Source organism: Petromyzon marinus, chromosome 36 (genome assembly GCF_048934315.1).
Source record: "Petromyzon marinus isolate PM22_M1 ecotype Great Lakes invasive population chromosome 36, UKy_Petmar_22M1.pri1.0, whole genome shotgun sequence".
NCBI lineage: Eukaryota > Metazoa > Chordata > Hyperoartia > Petromyzontiformes > Petromyzontidae > Petromyzon > Petromyzon marinus.
Window position 1 is genome coordinate 7129020 of NC_133702.1, and position 18442 is coordinate 7147461.

General features: G+C 50.2%; 2 protein-coding genes across 5 annotated transcripts in view; one reads left to right on the forward strand and one right to left on the reverse strand.

Annotated features, from left to right (window-relative positions):
* LOC116949348 (protein Wnt-5b-like) overlaps nucleotides 1-18442 on the reverse strand; it is a 51487-nt gene that overhangs the window by 19039 nt on the left and 14006 nt on the right. The gene's annotated exons all lie outside the window — the stretch shown is intronic.
* LOC116949347 (F-box/LRR-repeat protein 14-like) lies at nucleotides 5470-15264 on the forward strand. Of its 2 annotated transcripts, XM_032966556.2 has the most exons (3): nucleotides 5470-6010; nucleotides 12001-12792; nucleotides 13276-15264. In XM_032966556.2, exons 2-3 carry the CDS (start codon nucleotides 12163-12165, stop codon nucleotides 13831-13833), a joined length of 1188 nt encoding a protein of 395 aa, XP_032822447.1. In that variant the 5' UTR covers nucleotides 5470-6010; nucleotides 12001-12162; the 3' UTR covers nucleotides 13834-15264. The 2 variants fall into 2 exon arrangements, with proteins under 2 accessions (XP_032822447.1, XP_075928181.1); XM_076072066.1 differs by lacking the exon at nucleotides 5470-6010 and having other exon boundaries at nucleotides 9377-12792.

The window sequence follows — 18442 nt, forward strand, 5'->3', positions numbered from 1 at the left end:
TCGTGTAAACTGTGCCTTAACTCAAATATAAGTGTGCCCTTTTTCATACCATTATGTTTTCAGCTGACAAGTAAAAAGAGAAATAAATTCCTGTTTTACAACAGCTGCATGACCGTTCTGCAAGCACAAATCTACGTAACAAAAAAAAATAATCTCGACATTTAGGATTTGGGTCAGCCACACTGAATACAAAGGGTCACAACCACAATTACACATTCTTAATTGGAATTGCAATTACTTGAAAAGTTTAAACCATTGTCATAAATTACAATTTGCTCACAATAAAACTGACGCATTACTCACTGCACCTGGAATAATTCTCCAACTGGAATTAATTACAATTTCGCTTACAATCACATTTTCCCCCGAAGCTCTGATGACACTTGTAATGTTTAACGGACTGGCCATTTCCCGCATTATGAAAAGCATCTTGCCTTTATGAATCAGTGTGTAAAGGCCAAATCCCTACATGCAACCATTCTTTTATCCCACGTACCATTTGTAACAAAACACCGCATTTTAAAATTTGCTTAACCACAAAGAAATACCGTTATATAACAATAATCATAATCATAAAGGCTCCCGCAGATGATAATTACACCCGCTATGCACAACCGAGGCATTGTTTGTACAGTGTATTGTGTGTAGGTGGGTGTTAATAGACTGGCTTTGCTTTGAGTTAGCCATCAACAGCTCTGAAAGGTCTATTGTATTTTATTACATTATTTCAAAACACACACATACACGCGAACAAAGACAAATCTCCCCCGTGTAGCCTTAACAGACTGTTGGGACAAGTGCTGTTAACGAACACCTACAGTGAGGGAAAAAAGTATTTGATCCCCTGCTGATTTTGTACGTTTGCCCACTGACAAATAAATGATCAGTCTATAATTTTAATGGTAGGTTTATTTGAACAGTGAGAGACAGAATAACAACACAAAAATCCAGGAAAACGCATGTCAAAAATGTTATAAATTGATTTGCATTTTAATGAGGGAAATAAGTATTTGACCCCCTTAAATCAGAAAGATTTCTGGCTCCCAGGTGTCTCTTATACAGGTAACGAGCTGAGATTAGGAACACACTCTTAAAGGGAGTGCTCCTAATCTCAGCTTGTTACCTGTATAAAAGACACCTGTCCACAGAAGCAATCAATCAGTCAGATTCCAAACTCTCCACCATGGCCAAGACCAAAGAGCTCTCCAAGGATGTCAGGGACAAGATTGTAGACCTACACAAGGCTGGAATGGGCTACAAGACCATTGCCAAGCAGCTTGGTGAGAAGGTGACAACAGTTGGTGCGATTATTCGCAAATCGAAGAAACACAAAAGAACTGTCAATCTCCCTCCGCCTGGGGCTCCATGCAAGATCTCACCTCGTGGAGTAGCAATGACCATGAGAACGGTGAGGAATCAGCCCATAACTACACGGGAGGATCTTGTCAATGATCTCAAGGCAGCTGGGACCATAGTCACCAAGAAAACAATTGGTAACACACTACGCCGTGAAGGACTGAAATCCAGCAGCGCCCGCAAGGCCGCCCTGCTCAAGAAAGCACATATACATGCCCGTCTGAAGTTTGCCAATGAACATCTGAATGATTCAGAGGACAACTGGGTGAAAGTATTGTGGTCAGATGAGACCAAAATGGAGCTCTTTGGCGTCAACTCAACTCGCCGTGTTTGGAGGAGGAGGAATGCTGCCTATGACCCCAAGAACACCATCCCCACCGTCAAACATGGAGGAGGGGACAGGACAAGTTCACCGCATCAAAGGGACGATGGACGGGGCCATGTACCGTCAAATCTTGGGTGAGAACCTCCTTCCCTCAGCCAGGGCATTGAAAATGGGTCGTGGATGGGTATTCCAGCATGACAATGACCCCAAACACACGGCCAAGGCAACAAAGGAGTGGCTCAAGAAGAAGCACATTAAGGTCCTGGAGTGGCCTAGCCAGTCTCCAGACCTTAATCCCATAGAAAATCTGTGGAGGGAGCTGAAGGTTCGAGTTGCCAAACGTCAGCCTCGAAACATTAATGACTTGGAGAAGATCTGCAAAGAGGAGTGGGACAAAATCCCTCCTGAGAAGTGTGCAAACCTGGTGGCCAACTACAAGAAACGTCTGACCTCTGTGATTGCCAACAAGGGTTTTGCCACCAAGTACTAAGTCATGTTTTGCAGAGGGGTCAAATACTTATTTCCCTCATTAAAATGCAAATCAATTCATAACATTTTTGACATGCGTTTTTCTGAATTTTGTTGTTGTTATTCTGTCTCTCACTGTTCAAATAAACCTACCATTAAAATTAAAGACTGATCATTTCTTTGTTAGTGGGCAAACGTACAAAATCAGAAGGGGATCAAATATTATTTTCCCTCACTGCATGAAGGCCGACACGGCATACGAGGGGGTGGTTGGCCAGCACCACGCCCGACCGCCTTTGTCTCCCCAGTGGTGATGTTTACACACCGCACCAAATACTAATTTGGGGCTGAGTCGACCTAGGGGTGGCCCAGCACCAGTGCAGATAAACGTCACTGGTGATTGGCCTTGAGCGGGAATCGAACTCGGGTGAGCCTGTTTCGTAGCGCAGCGCGCTAACCGCTACACTACCGCTCCCCATACGCAAATACACACATACATACGCACACACGCACGCCCACCCCACACAATGCACACATCATCACAAAAACCGAGGTGCGGAGAGAATAACGACTGACCTGTGGAGGCCTTGCCTAATCCATTCCGTGATTATGCATGCAAATATATGCAGCCCTGCTAATGATACCCGGTGATTTAATTAAGCACTACACAAGTGACCTGAAACAGGGAGACCGCCATGCGAAGGGAAAATTGTGATGCAAATCAGGGGAAGGTGTTTGGTTGAATGCAAGTCCCTGCTGAGTAAAAGTGCAGACTTTTATCGTTGTGTTCCATCCGTAATAGCTTGCACATCACTGCAATGAATGGCAATTATGTGACTGCTATAATAATTGTAATGCTGCCGCAACAATATAAATTGTGCTATTTGAATAATGTTCAACGTGTTGTGTAATCTAAATACATTGCTGTATTGAGATATTTGTGAATTAAATGTTTGAATTTTACAATGAAAAAGTTTAATTTGCTTAAAAAAATATGGCACTGTACAATTATTATAATTACCACTACAGTTACATTTAAATACTGGTAATCATGAAAACAAGAAATTAACCGCATATCGTATGGATAGTGCCGTATTTTTCAAATATATCAAACTGAGGACCTCTTGCTCTGCCAGCTAGAAGAACTAGTAACCAGGGAAGACGAGCACATCTGGGAATACCTCTCCTGCCACAGATATGAAAACACGGCGAGTGTGTTGTGGTGACCTTGACAGAGTCCTTGACAAAGAAGCGAAAGAATGAACGTGGTGGTGGTGGTGGTGATGCTGGATTTGGTCTCTGGGGCCCTGGAGAGTTGGAGGAGCTGATAATGGTGAATTTGTGAAATCAATTAAACAATTATGCGGGCGGGGGGGGGGGAGCATATTATTGTTGTTGTTGTTGTTTCAGGCTACCGTATTGCAATTGCCTCGATTATCCATTATCATGTATACATGCTTCATGTCTGAGTAATTTTCCAGGAGCTGCATTGACGTGCGCAGTGGCGATATTTGTAATGTTTTATTGTATTTTTGAAATGTCTGCTGGCGCAGTGGTAAACGTGCTGCACTATCCGAACCCGGCGACCTGAGTGCGATTCCTAGCCAAGGCTATAAAATTTGCGATGAGTGATGCGAGTGCTGCCAGTCCTGGGCCACCCAATTTTTTTCACCAAACCTGCAGTGGCCAGATTGGCGAAGTATGGTCAAAACCTCCATGGACCTAAAGGCCTTAATCAAAACGCTAAATTGATAAAGGGACTGAAAATAATTTGTAATATATAATTATTTTAACTGTCCATATTAAAATCAATTGGCATTCTGTGTACGGCCATCACTCTTTGGTGCAATGTATTGTTCATGAATCATTATCCGCTGTGTGTGTGTATATATATAAAACACATATATGTCAGCTCACATTGATATTTCCCATTAATATTTCCAATGACATTTCACGGATGTCTTCTAACAAATGGTCACAGTATTTATTTTTTCAACATTTGAAAAACAGAATGCTTCCTCTATGCATCTGAATAAAAAAATATCATTTTCAGATTTGGACATTGTAGATGGTAAATGGGACAAATGGACACGCTGTGAATGTTTCCACCCGACGTGGATTTTTACATAAAAACTCAAACCTGCACGACATAAACATATAAGTTTGAATTTTAAAAAATACGTCTATCTCTTTTCTGCCAAGACGTAACGCTTACATTTTATGTCACGGCATATAAATGCAACATGTTATTTGGGCAGAGCAGTGGGCAGTGGTAAGCGCACTGCCCTACGAACCCATCAACATGAATTTGATTCCTGGCCACAGCTAACATCAGTGGCGGGTGATACCTGAACCGATCCTAGACTACACAATCCACCCACTCTGACTCGCTTGAAGTATGGTCCAACAACCTCAATGAATGACACAAAATATTATCATCATGTATGACTTCCCCACCGCTAGTAATATTTGTATTTATTTCAAAGCATACATATTTAAACGTGCGCCCTGCATGACGTTTTCTTATTCAAATCACATTTTATTCTGGCCTCTCCAGAAGCGACGTATTTATACGCGTGAGAACACTGCCAAAAGAAAAAACGCTTCATGGGAGTACGGTATTGTGAACATCATAATGAAAAGGAAATAACCCTTACTAAATTGGCTGTGTCGGGTGGTGGCGGGTTTAACGACACATTTATATTTACGAGATCTAACCCCCCTCCCCCTTTATTATGACTATTGGTCGCGAAAGCCTACGTGCTACGTGTTAATCTAACAACGTTTAAGCCCGATGAAGTGCGAACCAACGGTGGGTGAAGGGCATGGTTGTCGGCTCAGTCACTTGGTTAGTCTGGGTGGATTTGTTGGGCAGCTGGTGAGCCTTGGGGTAGGGCTGGAAAATGAGGCCGGCCGGCCGACTTCGTGTGCTCCACACAAACTTCTCTCGCTTTCTCTCCCCCCCCCGATGGCCCTTTGAGGTCGCGACCGCTCTTCGTCTCTCGCGTCCGCGGCACCAAAACCATCACCCCCTGCCACCCCCCCACGTGGCCCCACGCGCACAATGAGTCGGGCTGCCCGGCACCCACGGCAGTGCGCACGCGCACTCATAGGAGCGGAGCATCTCCCCCACCACCACCACTACCACCACCACCCATCATCCTTCTCCTCCTCCCACAGCCACCACCACCAGCAGCAGCACCAGTAGCCATGTCCCACCCCCTTCTCGTCGCTCCACCCTCCTCCCTGCCTCACTTCTGGCCCCTCCTTAATTCCCAATAATCCTGCCCACCCCTCCCTCCCGTCACTCCCAGATTCCCATTATCCCTCCTCTCCCGGCTTCACTGCTCTCTCAACCCCCCACATTGTGTTTCATCCCCGATTTCCCCGTCCTAACAGCACCCTCTCCCTAGCGGCTCCTCCTCCCCCTCCTGCCCGGCTCAACTTCCGTCTCCCCATTGCCATTCCCGTGGCGCTTTAACCACCCCCATCCCGTCTCCATCCCACGGTTCCCTTGGACCCCCCCCCAACCCCCAGTCTCTTCCCCCGACTTCACCCCGTGTCTCAAGCCACCGGCTCCAGCTGGCTCCACCCCCACGCTGAGCCATCGCTTTGTTCCCACCCCGTTTCCTCTGTCTCCATCCTCCTCCCCAAGCCCCCCCCCCATTGGTCACGCCTCCCTCTCTCTCCTCTCCCAGCCTGCTCCAGCAGCCCCCCACCACCACCACATCTCTGTGTCTCCGAGACCGTACCCTGGGCCCTGAGAGCCTCGGTCGTGGCAAGGGGGCAACAGGAGCGAGCGAGGGAGCGTGGCGTGGCAGGCTGAGCCAGGGCGAAACCGTGGACCCTCTCGGCATGCAGGTGAGGGAGCGTGGCACACGCCGAGGAAGGGGAGAGAGAGAGAGAGATGGAGGGGAGGGGAGGGTCCCCTCTCGATCGTGTCTCCTCCCACCGTCTCGGCGAGAGCTGTCAGCCACAACAGAACGAAATACACACGCATATCACTGGAACACGCACACACACATATTGTATGTTACACGAAATAACGAATGTGCCCCCACCACCCACCACTACCACCCTCCTCCTCCTCTGCCTGCTGTGGTGCCTGAAATCCATCTCTCATGTCCAGCAGCGTCCATCCCCTTCCCTCCCGATAAACCGGGGCCGGAGCGGACACGTTGTGGAAATGACAGCGGCGCAGTGGGTGGATGATGTGCGATTGTTACGGAGCATTGTGAAGTCGCTTTAAAGCTGCTGTGCCGCGACTTCCCGCTGTTGTGTTGTTGCTGTCAGTTGTGTTGTTGGTGTCAGTTGTTGTGTTGTTGCTGTCTGTTGTGTTGTTGCCACTGTTGTGTTGTTGCTGTCTGTTGTGTTGTTGTGCTGTTGCCACTGTTGTGTTGTGTTGTTGCCACTGTTGTGTTGTTGGTGTCAGTTGTTGTGTTGTTGGTGTCAGTTGTTGTGTTGTTGCTGTCTGTTGTGTTGTTGCCACTGTTGTGTTGTTGCTGTCTGTTGTGTTGTTGTGCTGTTGCCACTGTTGTGTTGTGTTGTTGCCACTGTTGTGTTGTTGGTGTCAGTTGTTGTGTTGTTGCTGTCTGTTGTGTTGTTGTGCTGTTGTGTTGTTGTGTTGTTGCCACTGTTGTGTTGTTTCCACTGTTGCTGTGTTGTTGCCACTGTTGTTGTGTTGTTGTCACTGTTGTGTTGTTGTGTTGATGTCACTGTTGTGTTGTTGTCACTGTTGTGTCGTTGTGTTGTTGCCACTGTTGTGTTGTTGTGTTGTTGCCACTGTTGTGTTGTTGCCACTGTTGCTGTGTTGTTGTCACTGTTGTGTTGTTGTGTTGTTGTCACTGTTGTGTTGTTGTGTTGTTGCCACTGTTGTGTTGTTGTGTTGTTGTCACTGTTGTGTTGTTGTGTTGTTGTCACTGTTGTGTTGTTGTGTTGTTGCCACTGTTGTGTTGTTGTGTTGTTGTCACTGTTGTGTTGTTGTGTTGTTGCCACTGTTGTGTTGTTGTGTTGTTGCCACTGTTGCTGTGTTGTTGTCACTGTTGTGTTGTTGTGTTGTTGTCACTGTTGTGTTGTTGTGTTGTTGCCACTGTTGTGTTGTTGCCACTGTTGTGGTGTTGTGTTGTTGTCACTGTTGTGTTGTTGTGTTGTTGCCACTGTTGTGTTGTTGTGTTGTTGTCACTGTTGTGTTGTGTTGTTGCCACTGTTGTGTTGTTGTCACTGTTGTGTTGTTGTGTTGTTGTCACTGTTGTGTTGTTGTCACTGTTGTGTTGTTGTGTTGTTGTCACTGTTGTGTTGTTGTGTTGTTGCCACTGTTGCTGCCGCTGGGGAAAGGGCCTGGGGCGGCTGAGCGGTTTATCTTCTGGGTTGTGTTTTTACGACTCAATTAAGGTGTCCGATAGAAACAACTCTCGGCAGTTTTCAAGTGGCATCCGAGCAGCGAGGATTGGGGTTGGGGTCTTTTTAAAATTATTATCTTGGTTTCGATTTAACAAAAAAAAACAGTTGTGACTCAGAGTTGACAGCTTCCAAACAATAAAAAAATGAAATGTTTCTGTGGGTTGAGTGGCGAGGCGTGGGAATCTACAGCAACAGAATAGTCACAAATTACTGACGTGTGTGTGTTTCAATTACTCATCCATTTAAAACGTTATCTGCAAGAAAGCAATGTGTTGTATCTCTCCGCCGATGACAGTTCTGTGTGCGTGTGCGAATATTGAACGCGATGTTTCTCATCATGTACACACATGAAGGAATATACTTCCCCGATTTCTGTTTCTCCGCTCCGAGTGGCGTTCAAGAGTTCACGACAGTTAATTAATTCACGAAAGCCCAGACATGTATTCCGATTTATTAACGGTCCATTTATTTGTTTTAATTACCGCTTGCCAGATGATTATTTTAATGGGAAGTGAAATTGCTTTTTTTCGTGCAGAAATTTTCATTAACTGTGCGTGAAAGTAACCGAGATTGTTAACTTTTTTTTTTATAACCAATTCAATAATGTGAAACGAGCGATTCAATGCATGCAAAATATAAGCGCCTCGTGCGTGCAAAATATCAAATATTCCCCACTGGCAATTGTTAGCTTTATTGTCTTTAACATTTCTTAAACTGCATTTGTTGGTGAATGTGCTGTGTATTTCAGCCCACGGCAATGGCACGGAACAAGAAGATTCTTTTTTTTTCTCTATGCAATATTAGCATTCGGCTGAATATGGTAATTATGATAATGGGGAATTGCACAAAAAGAAGTGTAAATGCCTACAGGGCACAGCGAGCACGACCCTGTAGGCCTCGTACTGGGGCGGGCGGATGCGAGGGCGGGCGAGTGGTCCCATCTGCTCTCGCTTCGGCGGAGGGGGCCCACAGCGGAGCAGATGGTGGGGGGGCACCGACGGGCAATGCACACACGCAGCTGCACAAACCTCTCGTCCCCCGGCATTGCCAATGCCTCCCGTCGGCCTGGCTGGGATCGAGGGACCACTGGGCTCACCGTGGCAAAAGAGCGCACGTTTTCTCCTTCCAGTTGGCGATATTTTTCATGCCAGTGCCAGGCACAGTGGCCACTTCCTATTCCTCCTCGCTACTCCCCCCCATCTGCATCTTCCGTGATTAAGAAATGAGATTGGATGGAGGTGGCCGCATGGATCAGAGGTCAGTGGGGCTGAGCTACCGCCACTGCTGAGATCCGGGGCTCGAATCCGTGCAGCAGCCTGTGTTTTAACCGGGGTTCTCAATTGAATTTGTGGTCTCTATACCAGTCGGCAGTGACTAAAAAACAACCCCCCCCCCCCCATCGCATTAAATATGGTTTTGCACTTAATTTGGCTACATTCCAACTCTGATAATTAAAACATCAGTTTTATTGGCATATGACGAGCATTATTCCTGGCGACAGGGTGGGAAAATGTTACTGTCTACAGCGTGGACAAGACGTGACTTGAACGGGCCTCGTAGGTAGTCGCTCTGTGGCGACTGCTTCCGTGGGCTGTTTTCTAACAGAGGGGGGATTGCAATGCTCTGCGAGAGCTTTCCGTTGATACTTCATCTCATGACATGGTACCGATAGAGCAATCGAGACGAAATTGGTTGAAAATTATCGTATTACAAAAAGAATTATTTAAAAGGATGAGCTTGGAGGGAGAAATTACTTGAATACTCTGCCCAAGCCCCTTGCTCCAGAATCTTCCCAAAGGACCCTACCAGTCGCCTCCCCCCCCCCCCCCCCCCTCCTTTTATGAATTTGCTCGGCCTAAATTCAATGCACCTGGCCCTCTGGGTATCGCTTAAGCCAGGTGAGCTGCGTTCAGTTGGCAGACCCTAAAGGATCATCAGAAGGGCTGTGTTGGCGATATCTGGCAAAGGTATTTGCCATTAAATGTAATCCGTGTGTACAGCCTTCGCGTGTGCTGGAGTTTTCCTCTCATGTCCCTGATCTGCAAGGATCCACATGCCTTAGTTTTTGGCTGCGTTGCAGGCTGGGGTATCTTGTTCTGCTTGATATACAAGACATTGTCCTACAAAAAGCACTTATTATGTACGGCCATAGTCGGGAAATGTTCCCCACCCCCAGATATCGATGTGCTTCTCTTTCCTTCCCGAGTTCAACACGGAACGAGGTCCGTGAGGACTTGGGATGCATCCCCCGAGCCAGTTCCTGTCATAGCGAGTGCACGCCGCGTTGCTTTTGTGGCAAAGCCAGCATTGTGATTACCGCAAAAGGCCAGCGCTGCCGAAACGCGGAGACTTGAATGGGTCTCGTTGTTGAAGCGGGCTGAAGCTGGCTCTGGCTACTGTAGAGTTGTCGAATGTTGATCTGTGCTATATTAATATTGTTTTCATAAAAATAAAAATAAAAATTCTTGGAAGGTTAGGCAATATGTTCCCCTGCGTTTGTGCTTCGTATTTCTGTAAATAGTTTTTTGCCAAATCTTTCTGTGCTGTAATAGAGCAGTTCAATATGACGGTGGTTACGATTAAATCGGATTCTGCTCTATGTACCTGAAATATTGCAGCGCAAGTAGAGGGCATGGCATTCTCTGAGAAGGTTCGTTGACAAACGAATGCAGGCTTTGTGAGATTCCGCTATTTCAACGCTGCCTTATTCAACGTTTGACTTATTAAGTATTACAAGTGCTGAGGCAGCCACACTTACCATCTTATAAATGCTAATAAGCAATGCACTCACCCTGGAGGATCCATAAAAAATGCAAGCATAAACTTTTTAGAAGGCGGAAAAAAATGCCAATATTTTACACTAAGCAGGAGGAAAATAGCACATACCCTTAAGGCATACCAAATATCAAATGGCTTTAATAAGCGCCCAACATTACAGCATATACCATTTAACCCACAACTTCCAAATCAAACGCCTTGCGTGCGTTTGCAGTTTTATTTGGGGGGGGGGGGGGTGGTTGGCTTTTACGGCTCTCATTAAAAATCTGTCGTAACCATTATTGCTGCCTCCAATTGCCAAATGTGAAATTGTTCAAGGCTTGCGGTGAATTTAGCTAAAAGAAGGGGAACAAAAAAACCTCCATTGTCCTATTTTTTTTTGCCTCGGATATTTCAGCAGATTAAATGGTCAGCAGACGTACAAATTTAGATGAATGGAGAGCAAAACGGGCTCTTTGTGTGTTTGGAAAGATACCAAAGTGTCATATTTCAATTTCAAAAGCTTCCTCTGTGATGTCACAAAGCTTATGGGACACGTCACATATTCTAGTTTCATTACGGAGAATCGTACTTGGACATGCTTCGATGGGGCCAAAAGGAACAGAAATCTCTGCTGGCACTAATTACGGCCTATCATGCGAAATATTTCTTGATTTCCCTATGGGTCTATCTCTTGCGAAGCCCCAAGCCAACAAGTTTGAATCTCTCTACCCTTGTGAATGCAGAGTAAAGAGGCCAATTTGTGCATTGCCTTTCATAGGGAGACTCGGTACAACTTGAGTCAATCACTTCAGTAAAATAAAAAAATGAAAGAACAAAAAAATACGTTCCTTTGGCCATGTCTGTGTCACACCGTATTAAATAGTAAATCGTGATGTGGTTCAACAAAAATTAGTATCTTACCATCCGTTGCTTAAGTGGAATACAACGCCATATATTATACATACCATTCGCGCGCGTGCTTGCCCGCGTGCTTTCTCTACGTGCGCACGCGCGAAATCCGTGTGCGCGGTTCGTGTCATTCGCGCAACCGCCGCGTAAACCGATTTGAAACGAATAACGTTCTCGGAATGGATGCAACGACAATAAAGCGCCGCTAAACAACAAAACTGCGATCCGCCGCTGTGGTCCAGCGCTTGCGGGGGAGCTCGCTCGCTCGCTCGCGCCGCGCCTCGCCTCGCCTCGCCCGCTCCTTCGAGCGCATTTTCACGTTTCGTAGCTTGCTGAACACCGTTCGTGTTTTGCGGCTCTACGCGGTCCACGTTTCCTCCCCCCCCCCCCTCCCTTGTTCCGTGCGGTTTTTTTTAAATTCATTCATTCTGGCAGGATAAAACTTCTTTTGAGCCAGCGGATTGTTCTGGAGTCTCCGGCTGTTGGAAAGGAATTCTTTGTAGATGTAAAAAGGGTATTGCAGAATCGTTCTGCATGGGTTTTAAACGGCCTGTGACATGTATGTGCCACACTTAAACTCACCTTCCCCCCTCCCCCTCCTCCTTCCCACCACCGATCGGCGCAAGCGCTTTGGTGCCTTTTTGGCGGCTCGCGCTGAAAAGAGCCCGGGCGCGGTGCGACTTGTTATTCCAGTCAGACGGCTGGGCTGTTCGCCTGTCTGTCTGGGTGACAGCACCAGGGCAGAAATCCGACGCCGCCTTTCCCTTTTCACGCTTCGCCAGGTCCCGGCGCCCCACCCCCCCGCCTCCAACCACGTGAGCTGGAGAGCGCGCAGCTGAGCCTCTCCGCGCACGCTGCCTCATCCGGCTCGCTGGCAGCCGACGGAGCGCCGCAGCAGCAGCGCTCCTCCCCCCCCTTCCTCCTCCTCCTCTTCCCCACCGACCATGGAGACGCACATTTCCTGTCTCTTCCCCGAGCTTCTGACCATCATCTTCAGCTGCCTCGAGGTGCGAGACAAAGGGCGGGCGGCGCAGGTGTGCCGTGCCTGGAGGGACGCGGCGTACCACAAGTCCGTGTGGCGGGGAGTCGAGGCCAAGCTGCACCTCCGCCGCTCCAACCCGTCGCTCTTCCCCAGCCTCCAGGCGCGCGGCATCCGGAAGCTGCAGATCCTCAGCTTGCGCCGGAGCCTCAGCTCCGTCATCCAGGGTCTCCCCGGGCTCGAGAGCCTCAACCTGAGCGGCTGCTACAACCTCACGGACCTGGGTCTGGCGCACGCGCTCGCGCAGCCGCTGCCCAACCTCACGGCGCTCAACCTCAGCCTGTGCAAGCAGATAACGGACAGCAGCCTCGGGCGCATCGCCCAGCACCTCAAGAGCCTTCGCACGCTCGAGCTGGGCGGCTGCGGCAACGTGAGCAACACGGGGCTGCTGCTGCTTGCATGGGGGCTGCCGGGGCTGCGCAGCCTCAACCTGCGTAGCTGCCGCAACGTCTCGGACACGGGCATCGGTCACCTCGCCGGACTGACGCGGAACGCGGCGCAGGGCTGCCCCAGCCTCGACCATCTCACCCTGCAGGTAGGGATTGGTGCGGCGGCGGCGGTGGCCCAGCCGCGTGTTTTGAGCGTGTGTCGGAGCAAAGGGGGCCTGGAGTGCGAATGTGTCAAGAGTCTGGGTCTGAGCATTGCATGCATCCCTGGAGGCAAGAGATTGCTTTTGTTGATGGCTGAAGTGTTATTGCGACTTATCAGCTCGTAATTTAATGATTTATGTATGGATTTTAATACTTGTTTTTACCGCTTTATATCATCGATTCGAATTGTCATTCAGACAGTTGGCTTTTTTTAACGCGTTTAAGCGAGCTACAACCCGGAATTTTGTATTAACGTTTTACAACATTCATCTTGCATTACGTATACATCTGTTGCCGTTGCACCGTTGCACCGTTTTACCCAAAATACCGTGCGGCGACGACGGCAACGAATGGCGGTGGCGTCGCCGCCCACTCCCCGAAACGCCGCCGTTTGAAATCCCAACCCCGTCCCCTCCCGGGCGGCGCAGGACTGCCAGCGGCTGACCGACGCGGCGCTCAAGTACATCTCCAAGGGATTCCCCGCCCTGCAGACGCTGAACCTCAGCTTCTGCGGCGGTGTGACGGACGCGGGCATGGTGCACCTGTCGCACATGAGCGGCCTTCGCACGCTCAACCTGCGCTCGTGCGACAGCATCAGCGACGCCGGCGTCATGCACCTGTCGACGGGCACGCCGCGACTCGCGACGCTCGACCTGTCCTTCTGCGACAAGGTGGGCGACGCGAGCCTGGCGCACATCGCGCAGGGCCTCGCGCAGCTCGCGTGGCTCTCGCTGTGCGCGTGCCGCGTGTCCGACGCCGGCGTGGAGAGGCTGGCGCGGCCGATGCGCCGCCTGCGCACGCTCAGCATCGGGCAGTGCCCCGGCATCACGGACCGCGGCCTCGAGCTCATAGGGCGCCACCTCACCCAACTCACGGGCATCGATCTGTACGGCTGCACCAAGATCACCACGCGCGGCCTGGAGCGCATCACGCAGCTGCCCTGCCTCAAGGTCCTCAACCTGGGCCTCTGGCAGATGACCGAGTGAAGCGGGGCGAGGAAGTGTCCGCGGCGGATGGACGGAGCGAGAGGCCGGCGACGAACGCTGTCGCGCCTTTTGTAAACAGAGGGAAGGCAAGTCTGTTTCCTCCCCGACAACTCCCCACGCCGACATCGCCGGGCCGCCGTCGCGCAAATTGTACATCTGAAGGAGGAGCGGATGGGCGTCGGTGTGATCCCGACAGCCCTGACTGAGCGCTGCCCGGCCGTGGCCACGCCGGGCCTAGGAAACACCGTGGCACGGCACGACGCTGCGCCAACGTGGGCAAAGTGGCTGGCCGTCGAGACGGTCCTTCGATGGACGCGTCCAGGAGTCGTGGCTGTTTGTGCAGCCTCGGCAGGCTCGGGCGTTAGAGCCAAACGTGTGGGTCCCACACCGCCGGTCTCGCATACAATACAATTGTGCTTAAAATATACAAGTTCATGCCCAACCAACGAGAGGGATATCTTCTCGCCCAAGTTAAAACAAAACAACTTTTCCGCACCAAAACCACCTTTGGAAACTCCCGCGTTGTTTTTTTTGACGTAACATTATTTTTTTCTTCTAACTTGCTGGAAAAGGAGACATTCAGCATCTTGCCAAGCATTGAAACTTTCATGGGCAGCATTGCATGAAAGTGTCTTACAAACCCACGCGGGTAGCTTTTCCAGCCACCCAGCCAACCACCCTCCCCGCCCGCCTACCGCCCCCCCCCCCCCCTTCATCAGATCCACTACAACCCCCGTCCCCTGCTCCCTCCCCGTGCCCTCTCCGCAGCTAACTTTGCCGAAGATCCACGCGGACGGTTGCCCCCCCCCCACCCCCCGTCGTCTCCGAAGCTACACTGAGCAGCTGGAACTTCTATCTACCTCAGAGATCACACTGACACACAGACGTGCGCACGTCCATGATATTAAACACGCCCGCGCAGGGCGACGACCGGGGTTTTGCGCAAACGCGTCCGGCTTTCACCGCTTTAACGAGGCAGCGGGTGGGAGACGAAAAGGCAACAATAAGCATCTGGCCCTGGGAAGATGTGTAAAATCAAGGTAATATTTTCACTGCTTTGCTTTTTTGAGTATGCGGTGTTGACGAGTTATTTATAAGTCCTTAACGTCAATGGTTTAATTAGTGCCGTGGTTGATTTGAAGCCGTTGTTACCGGTTGCGATCGTGCATGCGTTGATCCGCGTTCTTTTTGTGGCACCGATTCCACGATAGGCAGAAGCGAATTTTTATTCCCACCTGCCGTTACGTTCACAGTTAAATAGAATATTTTATTTTTGTTTTACTTTTTTGTTCAGTGGTACCGGTTTTTTTTTTACCAACCTGTCAGCACCCGCTTAGGACGCACTGTAAATATATAATGCATTATATCACCAAAATGCTTTCGGGAAAAAAAAAGTTAAAACGAGCTGTATAAATTACATTTCTGATCAAATGTTTGGCGTGGATTTTTTTCTCTCTCATTGAATTATTTTTGGTGCTTAAATCTGGGTGAAATAGTCACCGGGGAGAAGGTGAAACAGGCAGAAGACAATCACATGTAAACACCGACACTGATTGTTTTACTTCCGTTATCAATGCAATAACCCTCGACTCAAATACTCATGATTAACGTCTTAGAGATGATGGCATTCAGGATGAGCTTGACATTTAGGACTGTTTGGATTTTTGTTCAATACCTCTTGCTCGCTGCTGCGACTGACCACCCCCCCCCACCCCTCTTACGTTGAGCTGCCACCCTTGAGGCGACGGCTTCTTCTTGACAGACACTTCCTCCCCCACCCCGAACGCAGTTGAACGATGTCAGCAGGGGTCACGAGGCAACACTGCGCTTGTTCATCGGCCACTTTAGGGTGCACGGATGGAATGCGCCTGAATTCATGGCGAGAGCTCGCACACCACTTGCCAATTACCGATCCTTTCTCCGACGCTCAAAGAAGGCATTTTTAACCTCATTTCTCGTGACCTGGCTGAAAGTTTCGGCTTTTCCTTCTGTGCCATTTTACATACAAAGCCATCGACGAATTAACGCGTTGTCCGTCAAACATCGCCGGTGACCCCCGTGCACAAATGGAGACCTCTGGCTGACGTGGAACAGAGAGAACGGTGGTGGGGGTGGGGGGGGGTTGTGAGGACTGTAGGTGAACAACTGCATCGGGGACCTCGACGGCTGAGGCTAGAGAAGAGTGCAGAGGAATGGCGGCATGAGTGGTTTAAATAGAATTTAAAAAATATTCTATTGGAGGTGCTTGATTAGATAGCAGGGAAAGCGTTCAGTGGTGATCTAATTTATTGTTTAAAAAAATTACCATATACAGCCCACTAAGCAATATAGCTATTTTTCAGAAACGACCTGGCCACAAATGATAGCTCAACGAAGTGGCTTATCACGTGGAATGTATTGTGTTCGGATCGGGATCGAACCCACGACCTCCTGTATACCAGGTGAGGTATTTAACACCTAGCCACGGTGGTGCCCGTCTGTCCTTAGATATTTCCTTAATCGCACGCGAAGGAAACGCCGGCCACACGCTGTGTCGTAAAGTTGGAGAAATGTCCAATTTTTATTCATCGCTGTAGAAAAAAAAATGCGGCAATTGTGAGCGGCGTGGTGGTGACTGACGGCCGGCACCAAAACGCCAGGCAGGCTGCTCCCCCCTCCCCCCAGCCAGACACTCCGCCCGTCGTCTCGCACCTACGCAAATTAAAAAACGTCCGGACCGGCGCTATAGTTTTCTCAACCAATCCACTCGCTTTATCAATGGACATTTGTGGCCCATGGCCATTTTTTTCTATCAGAGAGCAAGGCGGGGTGGGGGGGGGGCATACCAGAGGAATTCCCCACGGTCTGCAGGGCACCAAACTCGATTCCGCTGTCACGATGGCCTCGCTCAACTTCTTGCTCTGCAGCACTCAGCGCCACAATAGAATTGCCCTCGCCGTTCTCCTCTCAGTCGTCACTCACTTTTTTGTTGTTGTTGAGGAGGGACCATTATTGTGCTTCGTTAATGCCTTCAATTATAATTCCATGCCCTGCATAAAAATCCCACCGAGATCCAGTGGAGGAATCGTGGGGGGGGTGGAGCGGTGATGCAAGAAGTCTGCGCACTGCGCTAGCGAACTCGGTCGTGAGTTGCACTCAGGTCGGGCGACAGTGGTGATTGACATCTGAAAAAAGTCCCGGCCACCCACCTTCACTAACCCACACTGACCAGCGTTGTGAAGTCTGCTCGAGCAATCCCCAATGACTGACGCTTCGCGGGGAGGTCTTCATCCAGCAATGCAATGACAGGAGGCTGATGATTATTTTATTATTATTATCATTATGATTGAGATCCAAGCACAGATGTGGGTGTTACGTCTGCGTTCTCATTTGGTTCACGGCAGTCAAGGAATGGCAGCTTTCTCTCGGTGTGGGACTAACCCACTGTGCCCTTGAAATGGGGTTAAAGGTGCCCAGTGCGCTGCTGCTGTGCTTTCATGAACTGCAGCATGCGATTAAGGACGCGCAAGCACGCACGCACGCACGCACGCGCACGCACAGAAACATGGATGTCGCGTGCCATCTTGTGCAACACAGTTCAGCCCCCAGAAAAAAAGGTTAGAATCGACGTGGTGACACCGGTCAGCGGAAACGTAAAAGGAGGAAGGGCGCTGTGCTCCAGCAACGTTTGCACGCGCGCGCTCGCACGCACGTGCACGCGCGTGCGTCGTCGCGCGGCGATTTTGACAGAAGGCGGCTCCTTTGCCCTCCGAGAAAACCGCCGTCGTTGTCGGGGTTCCGCCCCAAGAGGAGAAACTTCACCGACGGGGGGCCGTGCCGCTGCTTGCACAGCTGACGAGGCGCAGCGGCGGCGGCGCGGTCACTCGCAGCTACGTGGGAGCTCCCCCCCCCCCACACCACCACTACCCCACCCACCAGCACTCCACCACCCACCACCACTACCCCACCCACCACCACTCCACCACCACTACCCCACCCACCACCACTACCCCCCCCCCACCACTCCACCACCCACCACTACTCCCCCCCCCCACCACTCCACCACCCACCACCACTCCCCCCCCACCACTCCACCACCCACTCCCCCCCACCACCACTCCCCCCCCCACCACTACTCCCCCCCCACCACTCCACCACTCACTCCCCCCCACCACCACTCCCCCCCACCACCACTCCCCCCCCACCACTACCCCACCCACCACCACTCCCCCCCCCCACCACTCCACCACCACTACCCCACCACTCCCACCCACCACTACCCCACCACTCCCCCCACACCACTCCCCCCACACCACTCAACACCCACCACTCCCCACCACCCCCCCGATTTAAAGTGAAGCGCCATCAAACGAGATTTTGTCAGCGCTCGTTGTGTGTGAAGCCTCTTTCCCTCCACCCACCCACCCCCTCGCCGGTGGTGGCTGCAAGTTTGGAGATTTGAAAACGTGGCGCTTTCGCTTTTTACTCCGCGCTACGAGCGCTGACAACCCGAATGAAGCGTAGAGACTTTGTTTTTGTCACCACAGCACAACTACGCTCTGAATGTAAAGCGAGGAACTGTACAGAGTACACAATGGCTGCTGTAAGCGATGTATAATTATTAGTCGTT